This window comes from Bos javanicus, chromosome 19, assembly GCF_032452875.1.
Source record: "Bos javanicus breed banteng chromosome 19, ARS-OSU_banteng_1.0, whole genome shotgun sequence".
In the NCBI taxonomy this organism is placed as follows: domain Eukaryota; kingdom Metazoa; phylum Chordata; class Mammalia; order Artiodactyla; family Bovidae; genus Bos; species Bos javanicus.
Window position 1 is genome coordinate 50,775,594 of NC_083886.1, and position 25,568 is coordinate 50,801,161.

General features: G+C 44.7%; 1 protein-coding gene across 1 annotated transcript in view; it reads right to left on the reverse strand.

Annotated features, from left to right (window-relative positions):
- Nucleotides 1-25,568, reverse strand: part of PITPNC1 (phosphatidylinositol transfer protein cytoplasmic 1) — a 214,838-nt gene that overhangs the window by 77,718 nt on the left and 111,552 nt on the right. The window contains exon 5 of the mRNA XM_061392419.1: nucleotides 13,473-13,544. Coding sequence (XP_061248403.1) covers nucleotides 13,473-13,544 — 72 coding nt within the window. The remainder of the gene's footprint in view (nucleotides 1-13,472; nucleotides 13,545-25,568) is intronic.

The window sequence follows — 25,568 nt, forward strand, 5'->3', positions numbered from 1 at the left end:
AATTCCCAAGTTCTGCTTTGGACCCTGTTTGGTCTGAGGCTGGTGAGTTCTCTGAATCTAGTACAGCATCCTGCTAAATGGGCCTGGCCAGCTGCAAGCTTTTGGCAGGTTCCTAAGGTGTCCTCATTCAAATGGCTCCAAGATCCAAAGGTTGTTGGTCATCATCTGTCGTGAGCAATCCATTCTCTGAGGTACCAAAACTGGGCTCAACAAATGTCAACACAAAACTCTAGGTAAATAAATAGGAAAGCTGTGCCTTTTTTTTAAAGTGAAGTACACGGTTTCCCCACAGTAATTAGGTATCTTATGAGGGGGAAGAAAAGCCAAACATTTAGGAAACAATTGCAAAGTGACGTGAACTGAGGATGGATTACAAAAAAAGAAGAGGTTTGAGTCTCATAGAAGAGTTGGATGATATAAACCATAATGTAGAAGAATATGAAAAAGAATATACATGTATACGTATAACTGAATCAACTTGTTGTACAGCAGAAATTAACACAACATTGTAAATGTATCCTGGGCTCTAACCCTTTGGAGGGTTGTGCACTTAGAAATCTAGTCTGAATCATGTCCACCTGCCTTTTCAAAACTTCACAACACAACCTAGAGTGTGAAATTACAAGACAGAAACTAGGGTTTCTGCAATTCAAAAAGTCCCCTCTTTATAAACATCTTTTGGGTGAATGGACTCAGTGTTGATGCTGACATGGTGACAATATTTATGACTAGGCTAATTATTTTGCTATTTCACTAATGAAATCGGGATACTACCAAAAGAGAGAAGACTGAAAGCTTCTGCTTCATGACTACAAAACAACAACAACAACACACAACTCATTGTGTAACTTCGAAGTAAGTTATTTGACATTTCATTGTAACATGTGAATAGTTTCTTAATTTTATAAGATTTTTTTAAAGAAGGAAAAACATACACATATAAATGTCTTTTTTGGCTGAACCATACGAGAGTTAGAGTATATTGCATGGTACTTCATAAATATGTCAGCATGCATCTCCTAAAAACAAGGAGATTCTCCTACATATCTGCAATATAATGATCGAAGGCAGGACATTCAATACTGACTCAATACCACACTGCACTAGTATCGAATGTATGGTCCAGACTAAAACGTCCCCAGTTGTCCTATCTTTTCTGTGTCCTGCACAAGCTACCCCTTTCCTTAATCCAGAATCTAAGCAAGGATTAGGTGTTAAATGTACTTGTCAAATTACTTTAGTCTCCTTTAATCTAGAACAGTCCCCCAGGTTTTTGTTTTGTTTTGGTCTTTGGTGACATTCTTCTTTGAAGAATTTTGGCTAGTTGCTTTGTGAAGTGTCCCTCGATTTGGATTTGTCTGATTGCTTTCTTCCCTGGTGTCTCAGACGGTAAAGCATCTGCCTGTAATACAGGAGACCGGGGTTCGATCCCTGGCTCGGGACAATCCCCTGGAGAAGGAAGTGGCAACCTACTCCAGTACTCTTGCCTGGAAAATCCCATGGATGGAGGAGCCTGTTGGGCTACAGTCCACAGGGTAGCAAAGAGTCGTCGGACACGACTAAATGACTTCACTTTCTTTTCTCCTGATTGGATTCAGGTTAAATATTTTTGGCAAGGATGATCCATATCATGATTTGTGATGCTGCATCCTCAGATCAGATCAGATCAGTAGCTCAGTCGTGTCTGACTCTTTGCGACCCCATGAATCGCAGCACTCCAGGCCTCCCTGTCCATCACCAACTCCCAGAGTTCACTCAGACTCACATCCATCGAGTCAGTGATGCCACCCAGCCATCTCATCCTCTGTCGTCCCTTCTCCTCCTGCCCCCAATCCCTCCCAGCATCAGAGTCTTTTCCAATGAGTCAACTCTTTGCATGACGTGGCTGAAGTACTGGAGTTTCAGCTTTAGCATCATTCCTTCCAAAGAAATCCCAGGGCTGATCTCCTTCAGAATGGACTGGTTGGACCTCCCTGCAGTCCAAGGGACTCTTCAAGAGTCTTCTCCAAAACCACAGTTCAAAAGCATCAATTCTTCGGTGCTCAGCCTTCTTCACAGTCCAACTCTCACATCCATACATGACCAAAGGAAAAACCATAGCCTTGACTAGACGAACCTTTGTTGGCAAAGTAATGTCTCTGCTTTTCAATATGCTATCTAGGATGGTCATAACTTCCCTTCCAAGGAGTAAACGTCTTTTAATTTCATGGCTGCAGTCACCATCTGTAGTGATTTTGGAGCCCAGAAAAATAAAGTCTGACACTGTTTCCACTGTTTCCCCATCTGTTTCCCATGAAGTGGTGGGACCGGATGCCATGATCTTCGTTTTCTGAATGTTGAGCTTTAAGCCAACTTTTTCACTCTCCTCTTTCACTTTCATCAAGAGGCTCTTGAGTTCCTCTTCACTTTCTGCCATAAGGGTGGTGTCATCTGCATATCTGAGGTTATTGATATTTCTCCCAGCAATCTTGATTCCAGCTTGTGCTTCTTCCAGCCCAGCGTTTCTCATGATGTACTCTGCATATAAGTTAAATAAACAGGGTGACAATATACACCCTTGACGAACTCCTTTTCCTATTTGGAACCAGTCTGTTGTTCCATGTCCAGTTCTAACTGTTGCTTCCTGACCTGCATACAAATTTCTCAAGAGGCAGATCAGGTGGTCTGGTATTCCCATCTCCTTCAGAATTTCCCACAGTTTATTGTGATCGACACAGTCAAAGGCTTTGGCATAGTCAATAAAGCAGAAATAGATGTTTTTCTGGAACTCTCTTGCTTTTCCCATGATCCAGAGGATGTTGGCAATTTGATCTCTGGTTCCTCTGCCTTTTCTAAAACCAGCTTGAACATCAGGAAGTTCACGGTTCACATATTGCTGAAGCCTGGCTTGGAGAATTTTGAGCATTACTTTACTAGCGTGTGAGATGAGTGCAATTGTGCGGTAGTTTGAGCATTCTTTGGCATTGCCTTTCTTTGGGATTGCCATGAAAACTGACCTTTTCCAGTCCTGTGGCCACTGCTGAGTTTTCCAAATTTGCTGGCATATTGAGTGCAGCCCTTTAACAGCATCATCTTTCAGGATTTGGAATAGCTCAACTGGAATTCCATCACCTCCACTAGCTTTGTTCGTAGTGATGCTTTCTAAGGCCCACTTGACTTCACATTCCAGGATGTCTGGCTCTAGGTCAGTGATCACACCATCGTGATTATCTAGGTCGTGAAGATCTTTTTTGTACAGTTCTTCTGTGTATTCTTGCCATCTCTTCTTAATATCTTCTGCTTCTGTTAGGTCCATACCATTTCTGTCCTTTATCGAGCTCATCTTTGCATGAAATGTTCCTTTGGTATCTCTGATTTTCTTGAAGAGATCCCTAGTCTTTCCCATTCTGTTGTTTTCCTCTATTTCTTTGCATTGATCGCTGAAGAAGGCTTTCTTATCTCTTCTTGCTATTCTTTGGAACTCTGCATTCAGATGTTTATATCTTTCCTTTTCTCCTTTGCTTTTCGCTTCTCTTCTTTTCACAGCTATTTGTAAGGCCTCCCCAGACAGCCATTTTGCTTTTTTGCATTTCTTTTGTATGGGAATGTGTTGATCCCTGTCTCCTGTACAATGTCACGAACCTCATTCCATAGTTCATCAGGCACTCTATCTATCAGATCTAGGCCCTTAAATCTATTTCTTGCTTCCACTGTATAATCATAAGGGATTTGATTTAGGTCATACCTGAATGGTCTAGTGGTTTTCCCTACTTTCTTCAATTTAAGTCTGAATTTGGCAATAAGGAGTTCATGGTCTGAGCCACAGTCAGCTCCTGGTCTTGTTTTTGCTGACTGTATAGAGCTTCTCCATCTTTGGCTGCAAAGAATATAATCAATCTGATTTCGGTGTTGACCATCTGGTGATGTCCATGTATAGAGTCTTCTCTTGTGTGTTAAGGGAAGCACATGATATCATTTGTAAAACTTTCTACTGCTTGTAATTAATACATAATGTCTGTAGTGACACTTTGAGGCAGTGTGAATTCCTGTTCCCTAGTATTGTTTCACACTCAATGGTTTGGTATCCACTGACGACTCCTGCTTGAATGAACTGTTACTCAGGTAGCTATGAAATGGTCATCTAGATCTTGATACTTGGTACTGCTTTTCTGGCTCTGCCCACTGGTTTCTTAACCATGGGATTCAACCTTGTCCCTCTGATTATGCTGCTTTTGACCAGTTTGGTTAACTGTCTTCCGAAACCATTAGTACCAATAGGTCAGCACAGCCTGGCTGTTTTTAGATATAGCACAGCACCAATGAGCCAGGCCTAGACAGAAAGCAAATACTACTTTAAGCTATACCTATTAATAATAATGATTATTACCAATTAGCTCTAGCTATCCAGAATGTAGAGATAACCTGCATAGTGACTCTCCTCAACCTGAAAGCTAGTCCTCATGCTGGATAGATGCTCTTCTTACCCACTTTTCCCCCCAATACATCCAACTCTCAGATGGCAAACTGTACTACAAAGAGCAAAGACAACATCTTAAGGAATCAAATATGATCTGTTTTCCACTGTCCTCAAAATGATACATTAGACACAGACTGAGTAAGGACACTGAATTTCCATTTCATGGGCCATCGTGGATAATAATCCTTTAAAACTGCAAATGGGGGTGTTTTGTGCAAACTTCTTAGCATTACCGACTACTTATTAGAGAAAATTGCAGATTTTGTAGGTGGCTGGTTGTAACAATCTTAAGGTTAAAAACAGAACAGTACATCAGACACGTCTAAAAATAAAGCAAATGCTTTTTTCTTTTTATAATCCTCAATTAGAAACCATTTAAAGAAAGGATAATCAGCTTGAGAGGCTTGTAAATATGGATTCTACGGTTCTCACTGGCACCCCTGCTTTACAAATTAATTTTAGAACATTTCAAAATGTGTAAATAAATTATTTTATCCTACATCTACCCATATTGCCCTCTTGATGTTCAAAATACTAATATCGCTAATGAAAGGAACTTCATGATGACTATAGCAATAACAAATCCTCAATAAATAGAGCTCTCCTTAGATGGTAAAATTCCCTCTTTGTTGGTTGTCGGTTGGTAACATCCAGCGGGAACTATTTGTGGTCAGGAGGAGAACTCTTGGCCATGTCTCCAAGGCAATGCAAGTTGAGACAAGTCAAAATACTGAAATTTTCACTCAATTCATCCAAAGAAGGCACCTATCCAGGGGAAGAGACTCAGTTTCTCAGGTGGACCTATGTAGTTGACTAAATGATTTAATCTAACTCCCTAAAACCAAGCACAACTCAGTGATTGAAAGTGACTTGGTCTTAACCAAGGTGATAAGAAAATAATCAGAAGCTAGATTGAAAGCCATGGGAAGGTCCTTCTCAGGACCAGGGTGCTCTCCATCCTGGAGCAACCAGAAGTTTCTTTTCTCTGTCATTCCTCTTCTTAGATAACCTCACTTATTTCCATCTCTGAACCATGACTTGACACCTCTCCCTGAACTCCATATCCATATATCCAACTCCTTACCTACCATCCGCTTGGAAGTCTCCCTGGTACCTCAAACTGACTGTGCCCTAATGGGGCTCTTGACTTCTTGCTTCTCCCGCACTATTCCCCACTCCCCACTAGGGTCCATGGACAAATCTAGAAAGCCTGCTGCTCCCTGCTAAGTTGCTTCAGTCATGTGCAACTCTTTGCACCTCTATGGACTATGGCCTGCTGGGCTCCTCTTTCCATGGGATTCTCCAGGCAAGAATTCTGGAGTGGGTTGCCATGCCCTCCTCCAGGGGATCTTCCTGACCCAGGGATCATCTGGATGCATCTCTTACATCTCCTGCATTTGCAGGCGGGTTCTTTACCACTAGCACCACCGGGGAAGCCCAGAAATCCTGAGGTCACCCTTACTTTGCTCCCATCTAATGCATCAATACCTAGTCAGTCTGCTTCCAAAACACACTGATCTTTATCCATTGCCCTCTCTCCAGATGAAGCCACATCATCTGTGAACTGGATTCTTGCCCTTGCTGCCAGCTGGAATACCTGCTTCTATTCCTTCTGTCCTCCCATCACTCTTGACAGAGTGGCCAGAGCAAACACTGAAAAACATAAGTCACCCAGTGTGATATGGTATCCTAAAATGGACACTGGGGGACTTCTCTTCCCAGGCCAGTGGCTGGGACTCTGTGCTCTCAGTGAAGGGGCCTGGGTTTGATCCCTGGTCAGGGAACTAGATCCCATATGCTGCAACTAAAGATCCCGCATGCCGCGACGAAGATGGAAGATCCCTGTGTGCCACAACTAAGACCTGGCACAAATAAAAAAAAATTTTTTTAAGTGGTAAACTGAATGCTGGAACAGAAAAAGGATTTTGGTCATCCTCATGTGGTTTGTTCTCTGTGTGTGCACATCCCTAGTTTTGGGTATTCAAGTTTTCTCTTCTTTGAAGGATACCAATCAGCTTAGATTTGGCCCCAGCTTCACAGCCTCCTTTTAACGTGGCGGTTTAGTTGCTAATCATGTCTGACTCTTGCAACCCCACAGAATGTAGCCCACCAGGCTCCTTTGTCCATGGAATTCTCCAGGCAAGAATACTGGAATGGGTTGCCATTTCCTTCTCAAGGGGATCTTCCCCACCGAGGAATTGAACCCTGGTCTCCTGCATTGCAGGCAGATTCTTTACCGATGAAGCTACAAGAGACTCCCCTTTTAACTTAATCACCTCTTTAAAAGCCTTATCTTCAAACATAGTTATAGTCTCAGGTACTCCAACATATGAATTTGGGGGGATACAACTAAGCTTACAACAGTCCCCTTGCCTGGACAACCCTTCAGAGGGTCGGCTCCTTCCCAGCCTCAGGTCTCACCAGATTTGTCACCTCTTGTGAGAGGCCTTCCTGATCATATGGCTTCTAGCTGAGCTCTCCTCCACCCTATTTATTGCCTTTTCAGCACTTCCCACAGTTGGAATTCCTTGTTTTCTTTCTTATTATGTGCTTTTCCCCATTCCATGAGTAGTGGAGACTTGTCTATCTGATTCCTGCATCCTCATTGCCTCTTGCAATGCCTGACACATAGTAGGTACTCAAAATTTGCTGACAAGAAATGATTTATTGACAATTCAGACAAAAGAAGAGTCTCATTAGAAAATCCTCCATAATGCAGTTAATCCCAAGGTAGGACCGTAACTGAAGCAAAACCTACAATTTGTATAGCACTTACAGTTTATGAAGTGCTTCCAGGTTATGAATTAACCTGGATGAATCCTCCACACTGTGATGCAGACATTATTTACTCTGTTTTCTTGATAGAGAAGCCAAGACCCCATTGCTTAAGTCATAGAGCTGGAGATTCAATATGAATCTTTTCATTTCACAAAGAACAACTCTGTGTTTCCCCATTATAACATAACTGAACTAGAAACTAAATTATCAATACTTCTTCTAGGCAACTTCGAAGGAGAGTTCTGTGAAGAACAGAACCTCGCTCTTCAAGGAATTAAACTGGACATTCTTTCCATCTGATCAGAGAAGTTTTGTTGCTGAGGAATAATGGCTAATGAGAAGAAATATGGTTCCCTCAGGCCCCTTCATTGTGTGTGTGGGGTGGTGGTGGTCGTTATAAATATGCTTTTTTGTAAACTTTTATGTTTTCAGAGGTATGAAGAAATGAAGAAATTTGGAGAACCTGATTTCCTAAGGGTTCACTTTGTTAGGTAGGCAGAATAGGGAAAAGGAGTACAAAATGGCGGTGGCTAAAAGACAAAGAAGAGAAAAGCCCATGAAAATAGAACAAAAGAAGGTCCACGGACTGGAGTGAGGACCTCAGGCAAAACAAACAACACTCCTGGCTGGCCCAATTTACATAGGACAGGCCCAGGGAGAGATAAACATATAAAAAGAGGAGCCAAAGCTAGCTCTCTCTCTCTCTCTCTCTCTCTCTCTTCCCCGTGAGCTGGAGCGCTCTTCTCTTTGCATCTTTGGATCAATGTGCCCTCACGCCTCAGAGATGGATTTTCCTGCTATCTTCTAAATAAAATAGAGCTGTAACACTGAGCTGTAACACTGATTTGTCTAAGAGCTATAACATGGTCCTTTCGAGACCTGAGAGCTATAATACGGTCTATCCAAGACCTGAGAGCTGTGACACGCCAAGGGGGCTCTAACGTCCGTCACTCCAAATCTTTGTTGTGACGAGACAAAGAACCGAGGAACATACACTCGAGTGACAACTTGGTTTGGTTTTACATAGCACTTCATATGGAGAAGGCAATGGCACCCCACTCCAGTACTCTTGCCTGGAAAATCCCATGGATGAAGGAACCTGGTACGCTGCAGTCCATGGGGTCGCTAAGAGTCGAACAACTGAGCCACTTCACTTTCACTTTTCACTTTTACGCATTGGAGAAGGAAATGGCAACCCACTCCAGTGTTCTTGACTGGAGAATCCCAGGGACGAGGGAGCCTGGTGGGCTGCCGTCTATGGGGTCACACAGAGTCAGACACGACTGAAGCGACTTAGCAGCAGCACTTCATATTTTCTTTAAATCTGTAGTTCTCAGCCTTAATGGCTCTTAGGTTACCCTGAGGAAGTGCAACAAATCCCAGTGACTGGACCCCCATCCCAGATAAATGAAATCAGAATCCCGGGGAGTGGGATAGTGGCATCAGGGAATCCAAAGCTTCCCAGGTAACTTTACTCTGCAGGCAGGACTGAGAACCAGTGGCCTAAATCCTCAAGTGGGGTGGGGATGGCCTATCTTATACCCTCCAAAGAGAATGAATCAGGTTTGACCAGAGGGTAGACTCTACAAGTCCACACACTTGCGACTGGCAAACTCTGTATTCCTAGAGACACAGTGTAGGAAGCACTGCCCTAGACCAGTCTGCTCCCAGGACCAATTAAATCAGAATCCCAGGATGGGCAGAAATCAGGCAGGAGCTAGGGTTAGAGTTTCTGAGTCCAAGATGCAGCCAAGGCTGAGCACCACTGCTTTAAGTGGTACCTGCTTTGTTTGGAGGAGGAAGTGAAGGCAGGCCTGCACCCCCGTTAACTGCAGGGAGTGACAGTAACCTGGCAGCGGCCGACACTTGAATGATAAGCACTGACTCTCCCAGATCTAGATTTATGGCCTTGGACAAACAACAGAGCCTTACTTTGGCATGGTGCCGTCCTCCCAGCACTAATTAAAGCCTAAATAGTTCTCATCAGCGGGTGCATAAAATAAATGGGCCTCAATTTAAGACAAGTTCCCCATTGTGTCCTGGTTAATATAAGCACGGTTTATAGGTTTTCACATTCATAAATATACTAGCTTTATTTTAACAAGGAGAAATTATTTAAATCTAGATATACCGATTCCTATTTTTTTTTACCTGCGGTATTGGGTCACGTAAAAAGATGACATAGGTGGTGATTGATAAGAGGATAACAACATGGACTCTATTCAATCAGTAATCAATATGATTATCAGTAGTGTTTCCAATTTAATTATTGCTTCTTATCGTCATCCATTTCATTAAAGTTCTGGCAGGTAGGGAGAGAAACAGGATGCAGATAGCAGTATGAAGGATGGTAGCTGAATGATAAGACTATATACCCAGAAAATGCAAAGAAATGGCCTGAGTTTATTAAATACTTTGGCAAAGCAGTGAGACAAGAGAAACATCCACCACTGCACTGCTTTCTTTAGCAATTCTGCCTCCCACCAGAAACTCTATACTCATCCCTGGACAGAAAAGAGCATGCCAGCACACGCCATCTGCTTAAGGCTCTAGCTTTGAACCCCTGGACAAAGCGATCTTTTAATAAAGTATTATTACATAAATACATATTCCTCATGTTCTGATTTGGAAACGTTAACAAGTGTGAATGAAAACCAATGAAGTCTTCCTTTTCTGCCTCCAGGGACCAAGCTTGAACCAGCTGGGTGACCAACAGCTGCTGCTGAATATGGAAATTAGAAGGCGGCAAACTGGCAAAGAAGTCTAATTGAGCTGGAGCTGGCTTGTTTGGTCCAATAGCTCAGAAGCGAGACCTGGGGATATATGGATCAGAGCCAGGCCGAAGCTGGGCAAAAACACTTAGTGAACTTGGACTTGGGCAAGGTGGGTGCCATGACAGAGATACAGAGCTGGCTGCATGGGCAGTCTCAGAGCCAGCAAGTTGGGGAGAAGGAGGCAACACAGGGTGCGATAGCTGGCATTTCTCCCAGAGGAAGCAAACTGTGCTGACAAGGACTGCTCACAAGTGCTCCGGGGTTCACTGCTTTTCTTGCAGGCTGGCCTAAGTCTCAGAGAGAATTGGGCTTTGGCTTGGGTAGAGAATGCTGGCTCTAGGCATAGGTCCTAACTTTAGGATGGCTCACTTGGTATTTTAAATTCCTAGGAGAGTAGTGACAAAGCTAAATTCCTAGGAGAGTAGTAAAAAAAAGACCTTAGCGCCTGCCAAAAATGGGACACAAGACAATAAACGATAACCATGTGATTTTTTTTTTTTTTTTTTGGTTAGACTTGAGCAGAGGATAAACCAGAAGATCACACTGGTCCTACCAACCTATCAGGCTCATGGTGGGGCCACACATCCATTCCAAACCTCTACAAAGGGAGTGGGTTATAACTATCTGTGAAGACAGGGCAGCACCATAGAGAAAAAGAGAAAGCAAGACAATCTGTCTAGAAAGACTAAAAGATGTTTTAACCCCTATTGCTTCCCTCAACCCCATGTTTTTTAGATTGTGCCAAGAAAAGCAATTAAGGCATGTTTGATCTCTATCATCCTTTTATTGATGGTCTATGCTGCTACTGCTGCTGCTGCTAGGTCACTTCAGTCGTGTCCGACTCTGTGCGACCCCATAGATGGCAGCCCACCAGGCTCACCCATCCCTGGGATTCTCCAGGCAAGAACATTGGAGTGGGTTGCCATTTCCTTCTCCAGTGCAAGCAAGTGAAAAGTGAAAGTGAAGTTGCTCAGTTGTGTCCGACTTTTAGCGACCCCGTGGACTGCAGCCTACCAGGCTCCTCCATCCATGGGATTTTCCAGGCAAGAGTACTGGAGTGGGCTGCCATATGGTCTACAGATACATCAAAATGGTCATACCCACTCCCATATTCAGTGACTGGCAATTGTTTAAGGAAATACATTTAAGTAGGGAATGCAGGGTAGCTATTAAAAATTACTGGGAAGGATATTTTGTGACATGTTAAAAACAGGATGTTGTATGATTCAATTTTAGTGAAATTGGTTGAAAAGTAAATTCATTAATATTTTGCAGGATGAACCAAAATGCTAACAGCAGTCATCTCTGAAGCATGAGATTACTACTGGTTTTGCTTTACTTTTTTTTTTTCCAAGTTTTAAGAATCATGTGTTAATTTTCCAATCAGAAAGAGTCATTACTTTACAAGAGTTCAAGTTACACTGTGCAACACTACTTTAGACCACAAGACTTTGCTGGAGTTGGCCCCAGTGAAAGTGAAAATCGCTCAGTTGTGTCTGACTCTTTGCGACCCCATAGTCCATGGAATTCTCCAGGCTAGAATACTGGAGTGGGTCACCTTTTCCTTCTCCAGGGGATCTTCCCAACCCAGGGATCAAACCCAGGTCTCCCGCATTGCAGGCGGATTCTTTACCAGCTGAGCCACAAGGCAAGCCCAAGAATACTGGAGTGGGTAGCCTATTCCTTTTCCAGGGGATCGTCCAGACCCAGGAATTGAACTGGGGTCTCCTGCATTGCAGGTGGATTCTTTACCAACTGAGCCATCAGGGAAGCTTGATTTCAGGCTACAGACAAGGAGACGGGACTAAACGTTTCCTCTGAGGTCACCCATCACCAGGGGACGCTACGCACTGACACTCCTGAACTCATGGGGGGACAAGCACCCTTGAGGGGAGCAGTCTTTTCTTCTCTGGATAGTTTCAGGAACTCTGGAGTTGGCATTCACCTGGGACAGATCTTTCATGTGGTCAGATTTGGAGACCCGGTGGGTGCTGTTCTGATCTGAGTCTCTCTAACCAGGCAGGGGTTAGAAAACTTTTTTTCTGTAAAGGGCCAGGTAGTAAATACTCTAGGCTTTGTGAAGCACATGAGTTCTGTTTTAAGTACCCGTTCTGCCACAGACGAATGAATGTAGCTGTGTTCCAAAATACTGAGTGGATGAACCAGTGTCCTCTTTCCCACGCTGGTGTGAATTGTATCAATAGTTGTTGGGTGACCCCTCCTGGGAACCACTCAAGCTCTGGTCCAGCAGACTCCACCTTGATTGGGACCATCTGAGTGCTGCACAAATGCATCCATGTCTTCTAGAAGAATCTGTTCTTGCCAAGGGGAGGAACCTCCTGGAAGATGTTTCTAGAAGCTGTTAACATGATGAAACACAAAGTAGGCCTGGCCAAAGCTGTAAACTGACAATGTTTATGTCGGACATGACTGAGCGACTTCACTTTCTCTTTTCACCTTCATGCATTGGAGAAGGAAATGGCAACCCACTCCAGTGTTCTTGCCTGGAGAATCCCAGGGACGGGGGAGCCTGGTGGGCTGCCGTCTATGGGGTCGCACAGAGTCAGACACGACTGAAGTGACTTAGCATAGCATAGCATGAGCCCTTAGATACTTCTTTCTGGCACTTAGGCACCTCCAAAACCTCCTGCATCTTGTTTTGTATTTCCTTAGCTCAGTGAAGGCACCAAAGGGGTCACTTTGTCTGGAGACTCTCTCTCGTTCATTTCGATACAGCCTCAATTTTCATTCACTCTCCACAAATGCAAAACATGTAATTGAGGCAGAAATAAACAGGTGAAGCCTTGCAGCTTCTAGATACAGAGTCTTCCCTCATGGGTCCTGACTGAACCCACAGCTCAAGGTCAGAGTGAGGTTGCTGTAGGTCACATCATCCACTCATAAAGGGAAGGGAATTTAGAAATGTATTGTTCTGACAGAAAGAGGTGGGGTAAAAGCCAGGTCAGAAGTGAAGTTTAAGCAATACTAATCAACAAAGTTCTTGACTGAAATTTAGCGACAGTCAGAATGCTTCATGAGGAAAACATTCTTGCAGGAGGGTTACACTGATTTTTAAAGTGGGATTCGTGGGCACGTCTGAGTGTGTGTATGTGAACATATGCATAGCCCAGAAAATACGTACAGCATGCACACACACATCTGATCGTATTCATCCTTCTAAGTAAATGTCAATTGCCATGGAGAAAATGTGTGTTCAATCCAATGGCCAGAAATCAAATTCTAGACTCTGAGGTCCCCCTCATCCCTCTTGATCCCCGACAACAATCACTCCAGGTGACAGAGATTTCTGCATAGAGGCCCAGAGAAAGTACATAAAAATGAGAAGAAAAGCCAGAGGTTCTCTGAGGTCCCAGGCACAGATGGTGGGGCTGGCTCCGTCCGGGGGGGAGAACACAGTGTGGACTGGGGCGGGGGCAGGTGGGGAGAGCAAGGGGGCTACTCACGCTGTCGTTGCTTCCTTTGTTGTCCTCATACTTCGTTTCTATGTGAATGGAGAATTTCGGCAGAAAGGAGCACTATGGGAAAAGAGAAAGGTTTCATCAGCATACCGGTTTTTTCTCTCTTCACATCTTCAGCCTAGCCTCTGCATGCTCTCCTGGCCTTCTGGTTGTGACCACTGTCCGAAACCAGAGATGTTAAGACACTAAGTCCATATCCAAATGTAAGACTTTTGGCGATGTGAACACAATTTCACCCAGGAATCAGGCCAGAGAGAATAACTAGGCAATGAGATAAGTTGGCTGGAGAAGGCAATGGCACCCCACTCCAGTACTTTTGCCTAGAAAATCCCATGGATGGAGGAGCCTGGTGGGCTGCAGTCCATGGGGTTGCGAAGAGTTGGACTCGACTGAGAGACTTCACTTTCACTTTTCACTTTCATGCACTGGAGAAGGAAATGGCAACCCACTCCAGTGTTCCTGCCTGGAGAATCCCAGGGATGGGGAGCCTGGTGGGCTGCCGTCTACGGGGTCCCACAGAGTCGGACACGACTGAAGTGACTTAGCAGCAGCAGCAAGAGAAGTTGGCAAAGAGGACATTTCCCAAAGGAATATATTCTGTGAGTCTGACCACAGGCTTTATAGAAAACCAACCCCCTGAAACAGAAGACAGTCCCAGTTCCAGGGTGCTTCCCTTTAGGGAGCAGCTACCACGGCTGGATACCTGGGGGCCAGCCTTAACCATTATATAAATATTCATAATAAGCTGGAGGTGGTAGAGTAGAGCTTTACGGTTATAAATTATTCAGGTCAGACAGACCTGGCTTTTAGTTTGGGGTTTATCACTTGATAGCCATGTGACTTTGGACAAGTCATTGAATTTATCTGAACCCCAGCAATATTGAAACAGAGACAGCAATGATTACTTAGCAGTGACATTGTGAGGGTTAAATGAAACCATGTGCGTAAAACATATCAGTTCTGCATATTGAGCAAACATTTAACCAATCAGTATAAGGCTGCATGTGAACTTGACATGAAAGACAGTCTGTCTTTCTGCCGGTACAGGGGAGAAAAACCCCAAATGCACATCACCCTGACACCCGCATCTCACTGAGCCCATTCCACGTATTCAGTAGATGAAGGATTAGCATAGCTTTAGAAGAGGATTTTGATGGACGTCGATGTGGCCTTCCTCCTGCTGGCATTGGCCCTGAGCTGGGCATTAACCTTCCTGACCTCCAGAGATAGGATCGCAGACTACAAACTAAAAGGACCCAGCAACCCCACTGGGAGCTGCAGGTATTGGAGGAGTGAGGCTTGGGTCCACATGCTCCCAGTTCCAAGAAGTTGCCTCTTTTATTTATCCAATGTACATAGACCCGGCACTGGTCTCAGTGCTTCCAAGTTCTAATTCATTTATTCCTTCTAACTATCCCATGAAATAGGAACTATTGTCATTACCTTTTTTAAAAAAAAATTGGAATATAATTGCTTTGCAATGTTGTTTTGGTTTCTGCTGTACAACAATGCAAGGCAGCCATAATTATTTGTATATCCCCTCCTTCCAGAACCTCCCTCAGCCCTCCCATCCTACCCCTCTAGGCCATCATCACAGAGCACCAAGCTGAGCTCCTGGTGCCATCCAGTAGCTTCCTGCTAGCTCTCGATTTTACACATGGTAGGATACAGACGTTAATGCGACTCTCAATTCAATCTCCCGGCTATGTCCCCAAGTCTGTTCTCCATGTTTGCACCTCTCTTCCTGCCCTGCAAACAGGTTCATCAATGCCATTTTAATAGATTTCGTATATGTTTTAATATACATTTGTTTTGCTCTTTCTGACTTACTTCACTCTGTATTGACAGGCTCAACTTTCATCCACCTCACTACAACTGACTCAACTTCATTCTTTTTATGGCTGAGTAATATAGTCCATTGTATATATGTGCCACCTCTTCTTTATCCATTCTTCTGCTACTGGACATCTAGGTTGCTTCTATGTCCTGGCTACTGGTTAAGTACATGGCCCACGACCACACGGCTAGTAAAAAGTAAAGTCGTGATTCAAAGTCTGGTGGCCTGATCAGTGTCTATGCTCTTGATGAAGACCTCACTGGTTTTCAGGATGAGATTGCTGAACCTGTAGCAGCAGCACCCTGGAACTTCTAAGAAAGGCAAATTTCTGGGCCCAGTGCTGGACCCACTGAATCAGAAACTCAGGGGATGGGGCTCAAGCATTTTTCTTTGTCAAGCCTTGCAGCATGCTACTGCAGGTGTAAGCTGGAAGACCACCCCACTATATCACGTATGGGAAGGAAAGAGAGAAGATGCATTATCTAAAATCCCGTGCTCCACCATACACACCCTTGCCCCACTTGGTCATCTCATGGTGGCCGTGATCCCCTTTCAGCTCCACTGAGTTCCCCCAAGTGGCATCTGTTCAAGAAAGCAGAGGCCTTCGATGTACCATTGATAATTCTCCTGACATCACACGTCTGTGTGCATTCAGCGTTCATCTGTCTTAATCCGAGTGAAACAAGCAAGCTGAACCGTGACTAAGGAAACATGGAAACAATCAATCCCAGTAATTGCCTTTATGGAGAACGAAGCCGTGCGATCATTCATTAACACCTTCTTTGCTGTCTCCTCTCAAACCTCTCGCTGCACAACTGCTGCCCTCACATCCAGACCCAGGGAGTTCTAAGGAAGGGCCGCCTGTCATGAGCCAAGAGCCCCAACACAGAGCTCTCAATAGCCTTGTGAACTTGAGAACATGAACCTGCAGAGACTTTTCAAAATATCAAGCTTCAGGTGAACCGATTTGTCCTTTTTTAACCCATCATTTGGCTTCTCCGGCGGCTCAGCCAGGGAAAGAATCCGCCTGCAACACAGGAGCCACAGGTGACATGGGTTTGATCCCTGGGTCAGGAAGATTTCTTGGAGGAGAGCATGGCAGTTCACTCTAGTATTCTTGCATGGAGAATCCCACAGGCAGAAGAGCCTGGCAGGCTACAGTCCATAGGGTCCCAAAGAGTTGGACACGACTGAAGTGACTTAGCATGCCTGCAACCCAAAATTCATGAGGCTCAATCCAACGTGTGCACAGTACCAAGCAGCAAAAGAACAGAGCTGTCCAGGGTGGGAGGTGGGTCTAGGTGAGTCAGAGTGGAACCCGTAAAGAGTTTTTAATCAGCTGAATCTCTAAACCACTTAACTAAGGTCAAACAAGTGAATTTTAGCATTCAAAATTCAAACAAGTGAATTTTGGATATTAAACCCAAAATACGAAATGCAAAACTCTTATGCAAATTAACAGATGTTGTTATTTTTGAGTCAAGGGACTTAGGTTATTTTCATGTCAGAATGGCAATCCTGCAAGAGGCTTGAAGGGTACTTGGTTTTGGCAAGGCAATGGGAAGACACGGACAGGCCAGCCCCAGGCTGCTCAGCTCTATCTCCTTCAGCAGTGGTTTGGGACTGATAATCCCCTTAGGATATCAACGGCTGATTCTCAGAGCCCTGTAGTATACATTGCTTCATGTTAAAATCTGAAGCGTCTCTGGCTTGGGGCATTTTTGACACTATCACTAAAATCTTTCCAACTAGATGTCCATCTTGAGATCAACTCCTGCTTCTCCCAAGTAGGTTAGCTTCCCTAAAAATCCTAATCCTCAGTCAGTCAGTTCAGTCGATTAAGTCACGTCTGACTCTTTGCGACCCCATGGACTGTAGCATGCCAGGCTTCCCTGTCCATCACCAACTCCCGGAGCTTGCTCAAACTCATGTCCATTAAGTCGGTGATGCCATCCAACCATCTCATCCTCTGTCATCCCCTTCTCCTCCTGCCTTCAATCTTGACCAGCATCAGGGTCTTTTCCCATCAGTCAGTTCTTTGCATCAGGTAGCCAAAGTATTGGAGTTTCAACTTCAGCATCAGTCCTTCCAATGACTATTAAGGGTTGATTTCCTTTAGGATGGACTGGTTGGATCTCCTTGCAGTCCAAGGGATTCTCAAAAGTCTTTTCCAACACCACAGTTCAAAAGCATCGATTCTTCGGCGCTCAGCTGTCTTTATAGTTTAACTCTCACATCCACACATGGCTACTGGAGAAACCATAGCTTTGACTAGACGGACCTTTGTCAGCAAAGTAATGTCTCTGCTTTTTAATTCACTACCTAGGTTGGTCATAGCTTTTCTTCCAAGGAGCAAGTGTCTTTTAATTTCATGGCTGCAGTCCCCATCCACAGTGATTTTGGAGCCCCCCAAAATAAGTCTCTCATTGTTTCCATTGTTTCCCCATCTATTTGCCATGAAGTGATGGGACTGGATGCCATGATCTTAGTTTTCTGAATGTTGAGTTTTAAGCCAATTTTTCACTCTCCACTTTCACTTTCATCAAGAGGCTCTTTAGTTCTTCGCTTTCTACCATAAGGGTGGTGTCATCTGCATATCTGAGGTTATTAATATTTCTCCCAGCAACCTTGATTCCAGCTTGTGCTTCATCCAGCCTGGCATTTCACATGATGTGCTCTGCATATAAGTTAAATAAGCAGGGTGACAATATACAGCCTTGACATATTCCTTTCCTGATTTGGAAGCAGTCTGTTGTTCCTCTAATCCTAATCGAGTTTAAACTGTTGAGTAAGGCTTTTTTTCCTTTCTCCCTAGCTGGCTCCCTATTGTATGTCACCACTGAGGTTATCTTAAACCCCTTCCCTTCTCAAGACCCGTGCTTGGCTTCACTCTTCCTTCCTTGCAGTTGATAATTTTGGTTCATTGTTTAACAATGACACAGATCAAGTGACAGGAACACCTACTTTTTCCCTCTCCTCCATTGTCGCAAATCTTCTTCTTTATGCTGCTTCCTATTCTTTGTGAATCAGAGAAAGATGCTGCCTTCTTTATCCCAGTGGGGAAAAAAAATAATATAATGATCAGAACTGAGACACAGAGGAGTCATCAGACCTGAGATGTATCGACTTGGGCAAATTATTTTCCCATCCCCAGCAGGGACGATTTTTTTCTACTCTGTAGGTGTGCTTAGAAGATCAGTGAGGATCATTCAGGTAAACCCAGCACAGTACCTGGCACAGAGTAGGTGCATGGTTAAATATATTTGTAAGTTTCTTCTCTGCAAACTTGTTTCATTGATTATTTGCATCCTCTCCCTGCTTCCTTCCTACTGCCTAAACATATAATGAAAAGGGTCATACTCTTAAAAAACAAACAAGCATCAAATAACCTCAGTTATGTTTCTTCTGATCTAAAACCAATCCCACTCCTCCTTGTCTTCACAACCAAACTCTATTGAAAGAATAGTTGATGCTTGCTGGCTCTACTTTTCCACCTCCTATCTTTTTTCTCAAGCAGCGCAATATGGTATGGAAGGACTGATTATCAGAGAATTTTCAAAGCAGCACTGCTTCTCCGTCTACACCCCGTAGGCCTCCCTAAACTGTTTTCTGTGTGTGTGTGTGTGTGTGTGTGTGTGTTAAGTTGCTTCAGTCATGTCTGACTCTTTGCGACTCCATGGACTATAGCCCTTCAGGCTCCTCTGTCCACGGGATTCTCCAGGCAAGAATACTGGATTGCCATTTCCTCCACCAGGGGATCTTCCTGACCCCGGGAACGAATTCGTGTTTCTTATGTCTCCTGCACTGGCAGGCAGGTTCTTTACCACCAGTGCCACCTGAGAAGCCCACTGTTTTATATGACTCAGCAATTCCTCCAGTGACAGCAGCTCTCTTCCCTTCTCTGGTCCTTCAGTGAAAGTGGTCCCTCAGGTTCTGCCCTCCACCCTATTTACTTGCTCCAATTGAGCTCATCTGTTCCTGACTTTTCCATGACTCATTTTTATGAATCCTCCGTAATTGACATGTCGCACCCGGCTGCCCTTCTCACAGGCCCAGATGCCCATTGGCTGTCCCCGACAAGGGTCCTCTAGGCACATCAAACTTGAAACATCCATACTGAATCTGAATGTTCTGCACTGTACGAGTTTCCCAGAGCTGTCGAATTACCATGAACCTGGCGGCTTAAAACAACAGAAATGTATCTTCACATGGTCCTAGAGTCCAGAAGTCTGAAATCAAGATGTTGGCAATGTTGTGCTCCCTCTGAACGCTCTAGGCTTCCAGTGGCCTAGCTTCTCCCACCTCTCCCAGCTTCCAGTGGCCCCAGGGGCTCCTTGGTCTGTGGCTGCAACTCCAATCTCTGCCTCTGTCTCCACATCACCTTCTTCCCTCCATATGTCCCTCTGTCCTCTTCTTATAAGACAACAGTTATTGGATTTATCCTACCTTAAATCTAGTGTGATTTCATCTCTCATCTCAAGGTGCTTAACTAATAACACCTGCAAAGATTCTACTTCCAAATAAGGTCACACTTGAGGTTTTGGTGGACATGAATATTAAGGGGGACGTTATTCCACCTACTATTTGATACACTCACCCATCACAAACAGTGAACTTCTGGGTCCTGCTGACTCAGTTTCTCTCCTTGAGGGGAAGACCTGGAGTCTTCTGCTTCTGACCTGAATCTTCTTTGCTGGCTTTGCCTGGTAGTCATCCCATAGCCCGTCACAGAAGATCACTTTCCATTTCATTAAACACTCTGGCTGCCATGTTTTTTGCCCACAATGCCCTTAGCTTGATATTTCTTTCCTAAATCTTACCATTTCAAACACCACTTCAGAATGATTATCTGGTGTATACAGGTAGCATCCTGTTTGTATTTTTGTCACAGCATTTACCTCCTTTTCCATCACCACATTGAGCTGTCTGTTTGTCCGGCTCACCAACCAAATGACGAGCTCCAATGCTATTCCAGTAGAAGGATCCCTCCCCTACAACCCGCTGCATTAGGAATGGTGGGAGTCCCTGTCTCCTCAGTTATTCAGGCATCAAAGCATCTATTTTACCTCCAGGTTGCCTGAATCTGCTTTCTGTGACAAAGGGCTTTGCTTCAGCTGGGAAGATACCACCTAATCTAGTCATTCTCAAATATCTAGGGGGTGGGGAAGGGAGCACCCCATCTTCCAACCATAGACTTTCTCAAAATACATGCTATCCCCTAGGGATTTGGACACATTTCCTAGAGAGGGGGATTCCATATCACTGAGGGAACTGTCAGAAGTGTGGGAGTGGGAAAAAAGTTGGGAATCCTGACATAACCAAACTTGCGTGATGCAAGAAGAGAGATTATCAGGAGTGTCACTCATTGGCTAAAACTGTCTATCAGATCAGATCAGATCAGTCGCTCAGTCGAGTCCGACTCTTTGCGACCCCATGAATCGCAGCACTCCAGGCCTCCCTGTCCATCACCAACTCCCGGAGTTCACTCAGACTCACGTCCATCGAGTCAGTGATGCCATCCAGCCATCTCATCCTCTGTCGTCCCCTTCTCCTCCTGCCCCCAATCCCTCCCAGCATCAGTCTTTTCCAATGAGTCAACTCTTCGCATGAGGTGGCCAAAGTACTGGAGTTTCAGCTTTAGCATCATTCCTTCCAAAGAAACCCCAGGGCTGATCTCCTTCAGGATGGACTGGTTGGATCTCCTTGCAGTCCAAGGGAATCTCAAGAGTCTTCTCCAACACCACAGTTCAAAAGCATCAAAAACTGTCTAAGGGATTCAGAATACTCCTATGTTCTCCATGTCCCTTGGTTGGCCCACAGCAACATGGTGGTTGTTGTTCAGCTGCTAAGTCGTGTCTGACTCTTTGTGACTCCATGGACTACATGTAGCACACCAGGCTTCTCTGTCCTTCATTATCTTTCAGAGTTTGCTCAGATTCATGTCCAATGAGTTGGTGATGCTATGGAACCATCTCATCCTCTGTCACCCGATTCTCCTTTCACCTTCAATCTTTCCTAGCATCGTGGAGAAAAGACTAAAATACTCATGGTAGACAGAGTTCTAAGATGGTCTCCAAGATTCCCAGCGCCTGGTATAATCCCTGGTATAACTGCACATCTTGCATAATCCCTCCCCTTAAGTGTAGATGAGACCTATGAATAGAGACTTCCCTGGTGGCTCAGACAGTAAAGAATCTGCCTCCAACAGGGGAGATCTGGGTTTGATCCCTCGGTCAGGAAGATCCCCCAGAGAAGGGCATGGCAACCCACTCCAGTATTCTTGCCTGGAGAATTCCATGGATGGGGTAGGCTGGCTGATTACAGTCCACTGGATCCCAAAGAGTTGGACATGACTGAGTGACTAACACTTTCACTACTCTTCTGAACAGATTACCATGGGGATCAGATAGTGTGGAGTGGAAGTCGCTCAGTCATGTCTGACTCTTTGTGACCCCCTGGACTATAGAGTCCTTGGAATTCTCCAGGCCAGAATACTGGAATGGGTAGCCATTTCCTTCTGCAGGGGATTTTCCCAACCCAGGGATCGAACCCAGGTCTCCCACAATGCAGGCAGATTCTTTACCAGCTGAGCCATCAGGGAAGCCCCCTGCGGATCAGATAATGTTGCATTATATAAGACTTCATTTTAGAAGCAGATCTTTTCTTTTATTTTTTTTGCTATTCTGGGTCTTCACTGCTGCGCTGGCTTTCCCTAGTTGAGGTGAGTGGGGGTCACTCTTCATTGTGGTGTGTGGTCTTATCTTGTGGCGCATCGGCTCTAGGGCATTCAAGCTTCAGTAGATGCAGCTCGCAGGTCTAGCTGCTCCACAGCATGTGGAATCTCTTGGACCAGGCATCGAACCCACATCCTCTGCACTGGCAGGTGGACTCTTATCCACTGTACCAACAGGGAAGTCCAAAGCAGGTTGGTTTTGAGGAAGTAAGCTGCTATGTCCTAGAGTGCCATGTGGCTAGAACCTGAGGGAAGTGTCTAAGAGCCAAGAGTGATGCCTGGAGGCCAGCCAACTAGAAAACCAGACTTCAGTCCTACAACCACAAGAAACGGAATTCTGCCGAAAACCAGTAAGCTTGGAAGAGGACCTTGAGAGTCAGACGACATTACAACTATGGCTGAGATTTTGATTTCGGCCTGATGAGACTCTGAACCAAGGACTCAGTTAACCTGAGCCCCAGTGGAAACACTGAGAAAATAAATTTGTGAAGTTTTAAGTCACCACATTTGTGGGGCATTTATTATACAGCAATAGAAAACCAATATAACACACAACCTCAAGAATACAACCACTGCTTCCCTTCCTAATCACTCATTTGGCTCTCATCTAAGTAAAGTGTCACGGACTTTGAGATTTGAACATATCTAGGAAAATGGGATTGGGGAATTTGTACTCTTTCTAACTTAGTTCCATCTGTAACGTCATCCCCTCTGTCAATGGCCACTGCTAACTGCCCAGGGTGATATTTGCTAGAAACTGATGCCATGAAACTTGCCACTGATTGTTGTCCAGATGCAGCAGTGTGCATCTAGCCCACAGGGGGCAAGTGCGGTTGCTCAGTAGAAAGAATACAGGATTTGGAGTGAAACAACATTTAATTCAAACTCCGGCTTCTTTTCGGAAGAAACTGAGACCTTCGGCAAATTCCTTAATCACTCTGAGCTTAAGTTTTCTCGTCTGTAAAACGGATACGATACCAATCTCTTAGCTGTGGAGTGAGATAATAAATGTCCAAAGCCAGGCCAAGGTCTGGCTGAACAGATACTACAGAAACGTTGGTGTGCCTCATTGTACTCCTCTGCATGAAATCCCATGGCCCAGATGGGGACTAAATAGAGATGGCATGTGTGTAGGGAGACTCCTCCACTGTGTGTGTGTGTGTGTAAGGATGCCTTGGGAGGCTGTGAATTTGTTGAAGTGGCAGCAACAGTGTTCACCTGATCAGTCCTTCCTGTGACATGGATGGCGGCAGCTAAGCCAAGGAGCAGGCTTGGGTCCTTCCAGCCTTGCTCTGACCCCTAACTTGTTGTATTTTGAGGACACATCAACACATCTTCCAGGTCCATCCTCTTTACTGTCTTCCTTTTTCCTGAAGCAGCTCCTCTTTCTGCACAGGGGCCCTTTCCTTTCACCTCTTCTCAGACTTCCTTGACCCCTTTGCCAATTTCACACAGGGAAACAAGAATACTACCAGAATTTCCATGAGTTACTAGATCTTAAAGCTTTATGCCTGCTGGTTCACTTAGCCTTATTTTAAAAAACTGAGGCTGAGAGAAGCTAAGAAATAGCATCAAAAGACAGCATTTGGGAGCCCCAGAGGGTCCCATGAGATGAGCCTGCTCACAGGCAGAGGGCTGGGGCAGTGACTGCAGAGCAGCACAATGAAGCAGAGAGAGGGCCGTGAAATAGCCTCATCCCTCAGAGTCTAGGGGACATTAATGAGTTCATTTCAGCCCCTCCTCTGCCCTCTTCCTCCCCTGGGCCCATTCAAGATCTAGAACCTTCTCCCTCATGAAAAATCTCTTTCTTTCTCTTGTTGACTAGAAAAGCAGCTTGGCCAGAGGATTGTTAACAAATATTCCCTTTATTAGATCCAGGGTTTATTTTGCCTCTGCTGCTGCTGCTGCTAAGTTGCGTCAGTCATGTCTGACTCTGTGCGACCTCACAGATGGCAGCCCAATAGGCAACTCTGTCCCTGGGATTCTCCAGGCAAGAATACTAGAGTGGGTTGACTGGAGTGGGTTGCCATTTCCTTCTCCATTGCATGAAAGTGAAAAGTGAAAGTGAAGTTGCTCAGTCGTATCCGACTCTTAGCGATCCCATGGACTGTAGCCTACCAGGCTCCTCTGTCCATGGGCCCCTAAAAATAACACAGGTATCATGGAGAAATCGGGGAAAGGAGGAAAAAAAACTCTTGTCATCTCCTCTTTGATTTTCTAGCTTAGATCCTCCTAAGCCAGAAGAATCTTACTAGTGATGCTCTCATCTGCTCCCCACCAGGACTAACTTCCTTTGTACCCAGCATCTGAGCATCCTTAATTTGCCTTCCAAACACAATGTGATCCACTGGAATGAATCTCTTATTGGAAAGTGATCATCAGGTAGCTGTGAAATCTCCAGCATCTGAAACCGAATGTGCAGGAAAGTGATGTTCCCTGTTAACATTAAAAACATGTACTTGTATCTCTTGGAAGTGATAGGGGGGAATCTGCAGTCAGGAAGAAGAAATCCAGGAAAGATGAGTGAAGTACCTGGCTCCTTGCAAGAATAATTCCCAGACACAGACACACCCCAGTTCAGTGTCAGGAAAGGAAAGCAGCATATGCAAAATGCACGGCAGAGCTCAATTTTCTATTCACTACAGACATGCTTTGGGAAAAAAAAACGAAAGAGCTATTTTTAGCCCAGTGATTGATTAGGGTTGCTATGGCAATAAGAATCACTTACAAGAAGGAAAGTGAATGTAAGCGAGTCTTAAAGTGAAACAGGCAAGTGCACTGGAAATTTTACAGTTGGTTTCTGGGTGGTGCTGGGAGCCTGGCTGCATTGTCCACACCTGCCAAGGGAGAGAAGGGATGGTGGCTGCAGAGAACAGGCCAGGGAGACAAGTCTGAGGCTCTCTGGGGGCTCCATACTTCAAAAACATGCAGAGGTGAAACTTCTGGAAGACCTGCATTATCCACTTTGAGATCATCATTATTGTCATACTATACCCCCCACACTGCCCAGTACATGGTGGAAACTGCAAGCTAAAGGGTACTAATCCCTCCCATACCAGTGAAGCAAAAATCGTATTCTAAAAGTATGTTTCTAAAACTTCACCTTGTCTGGTGGGGTTGTTAAAAACAGATCCCAGACTCCTTTCCTAATGACTTGCTTTCAGAAAGTTGGGAGTCCCAGAGCCCAGACCTGAACCTAGAACTTGATTTTTCTTTTTTAAAATAGCTTTATTCACTCCCATGTTATTCTCTCATTTCAAGTGTACAAATCAGTGGTTCTTAGTCTATTCATAGAGGTGTGCAACCGTAACTACAATCTAATCTTAGACTATTCCATCACCTTAAATAGAAGCCCCATACCCATTAGCAGTCACTCCAACCTCCTCCCCTACCTCACACCTGAAGCAACCACTAATCTACTTTCTGTCTCCGATTTGTCTATTCTGGACATTTCATATAAATGGAATAACATAGTACGTGGTCTTTTGTGTTTGGATTCTCTCAGCGTCCT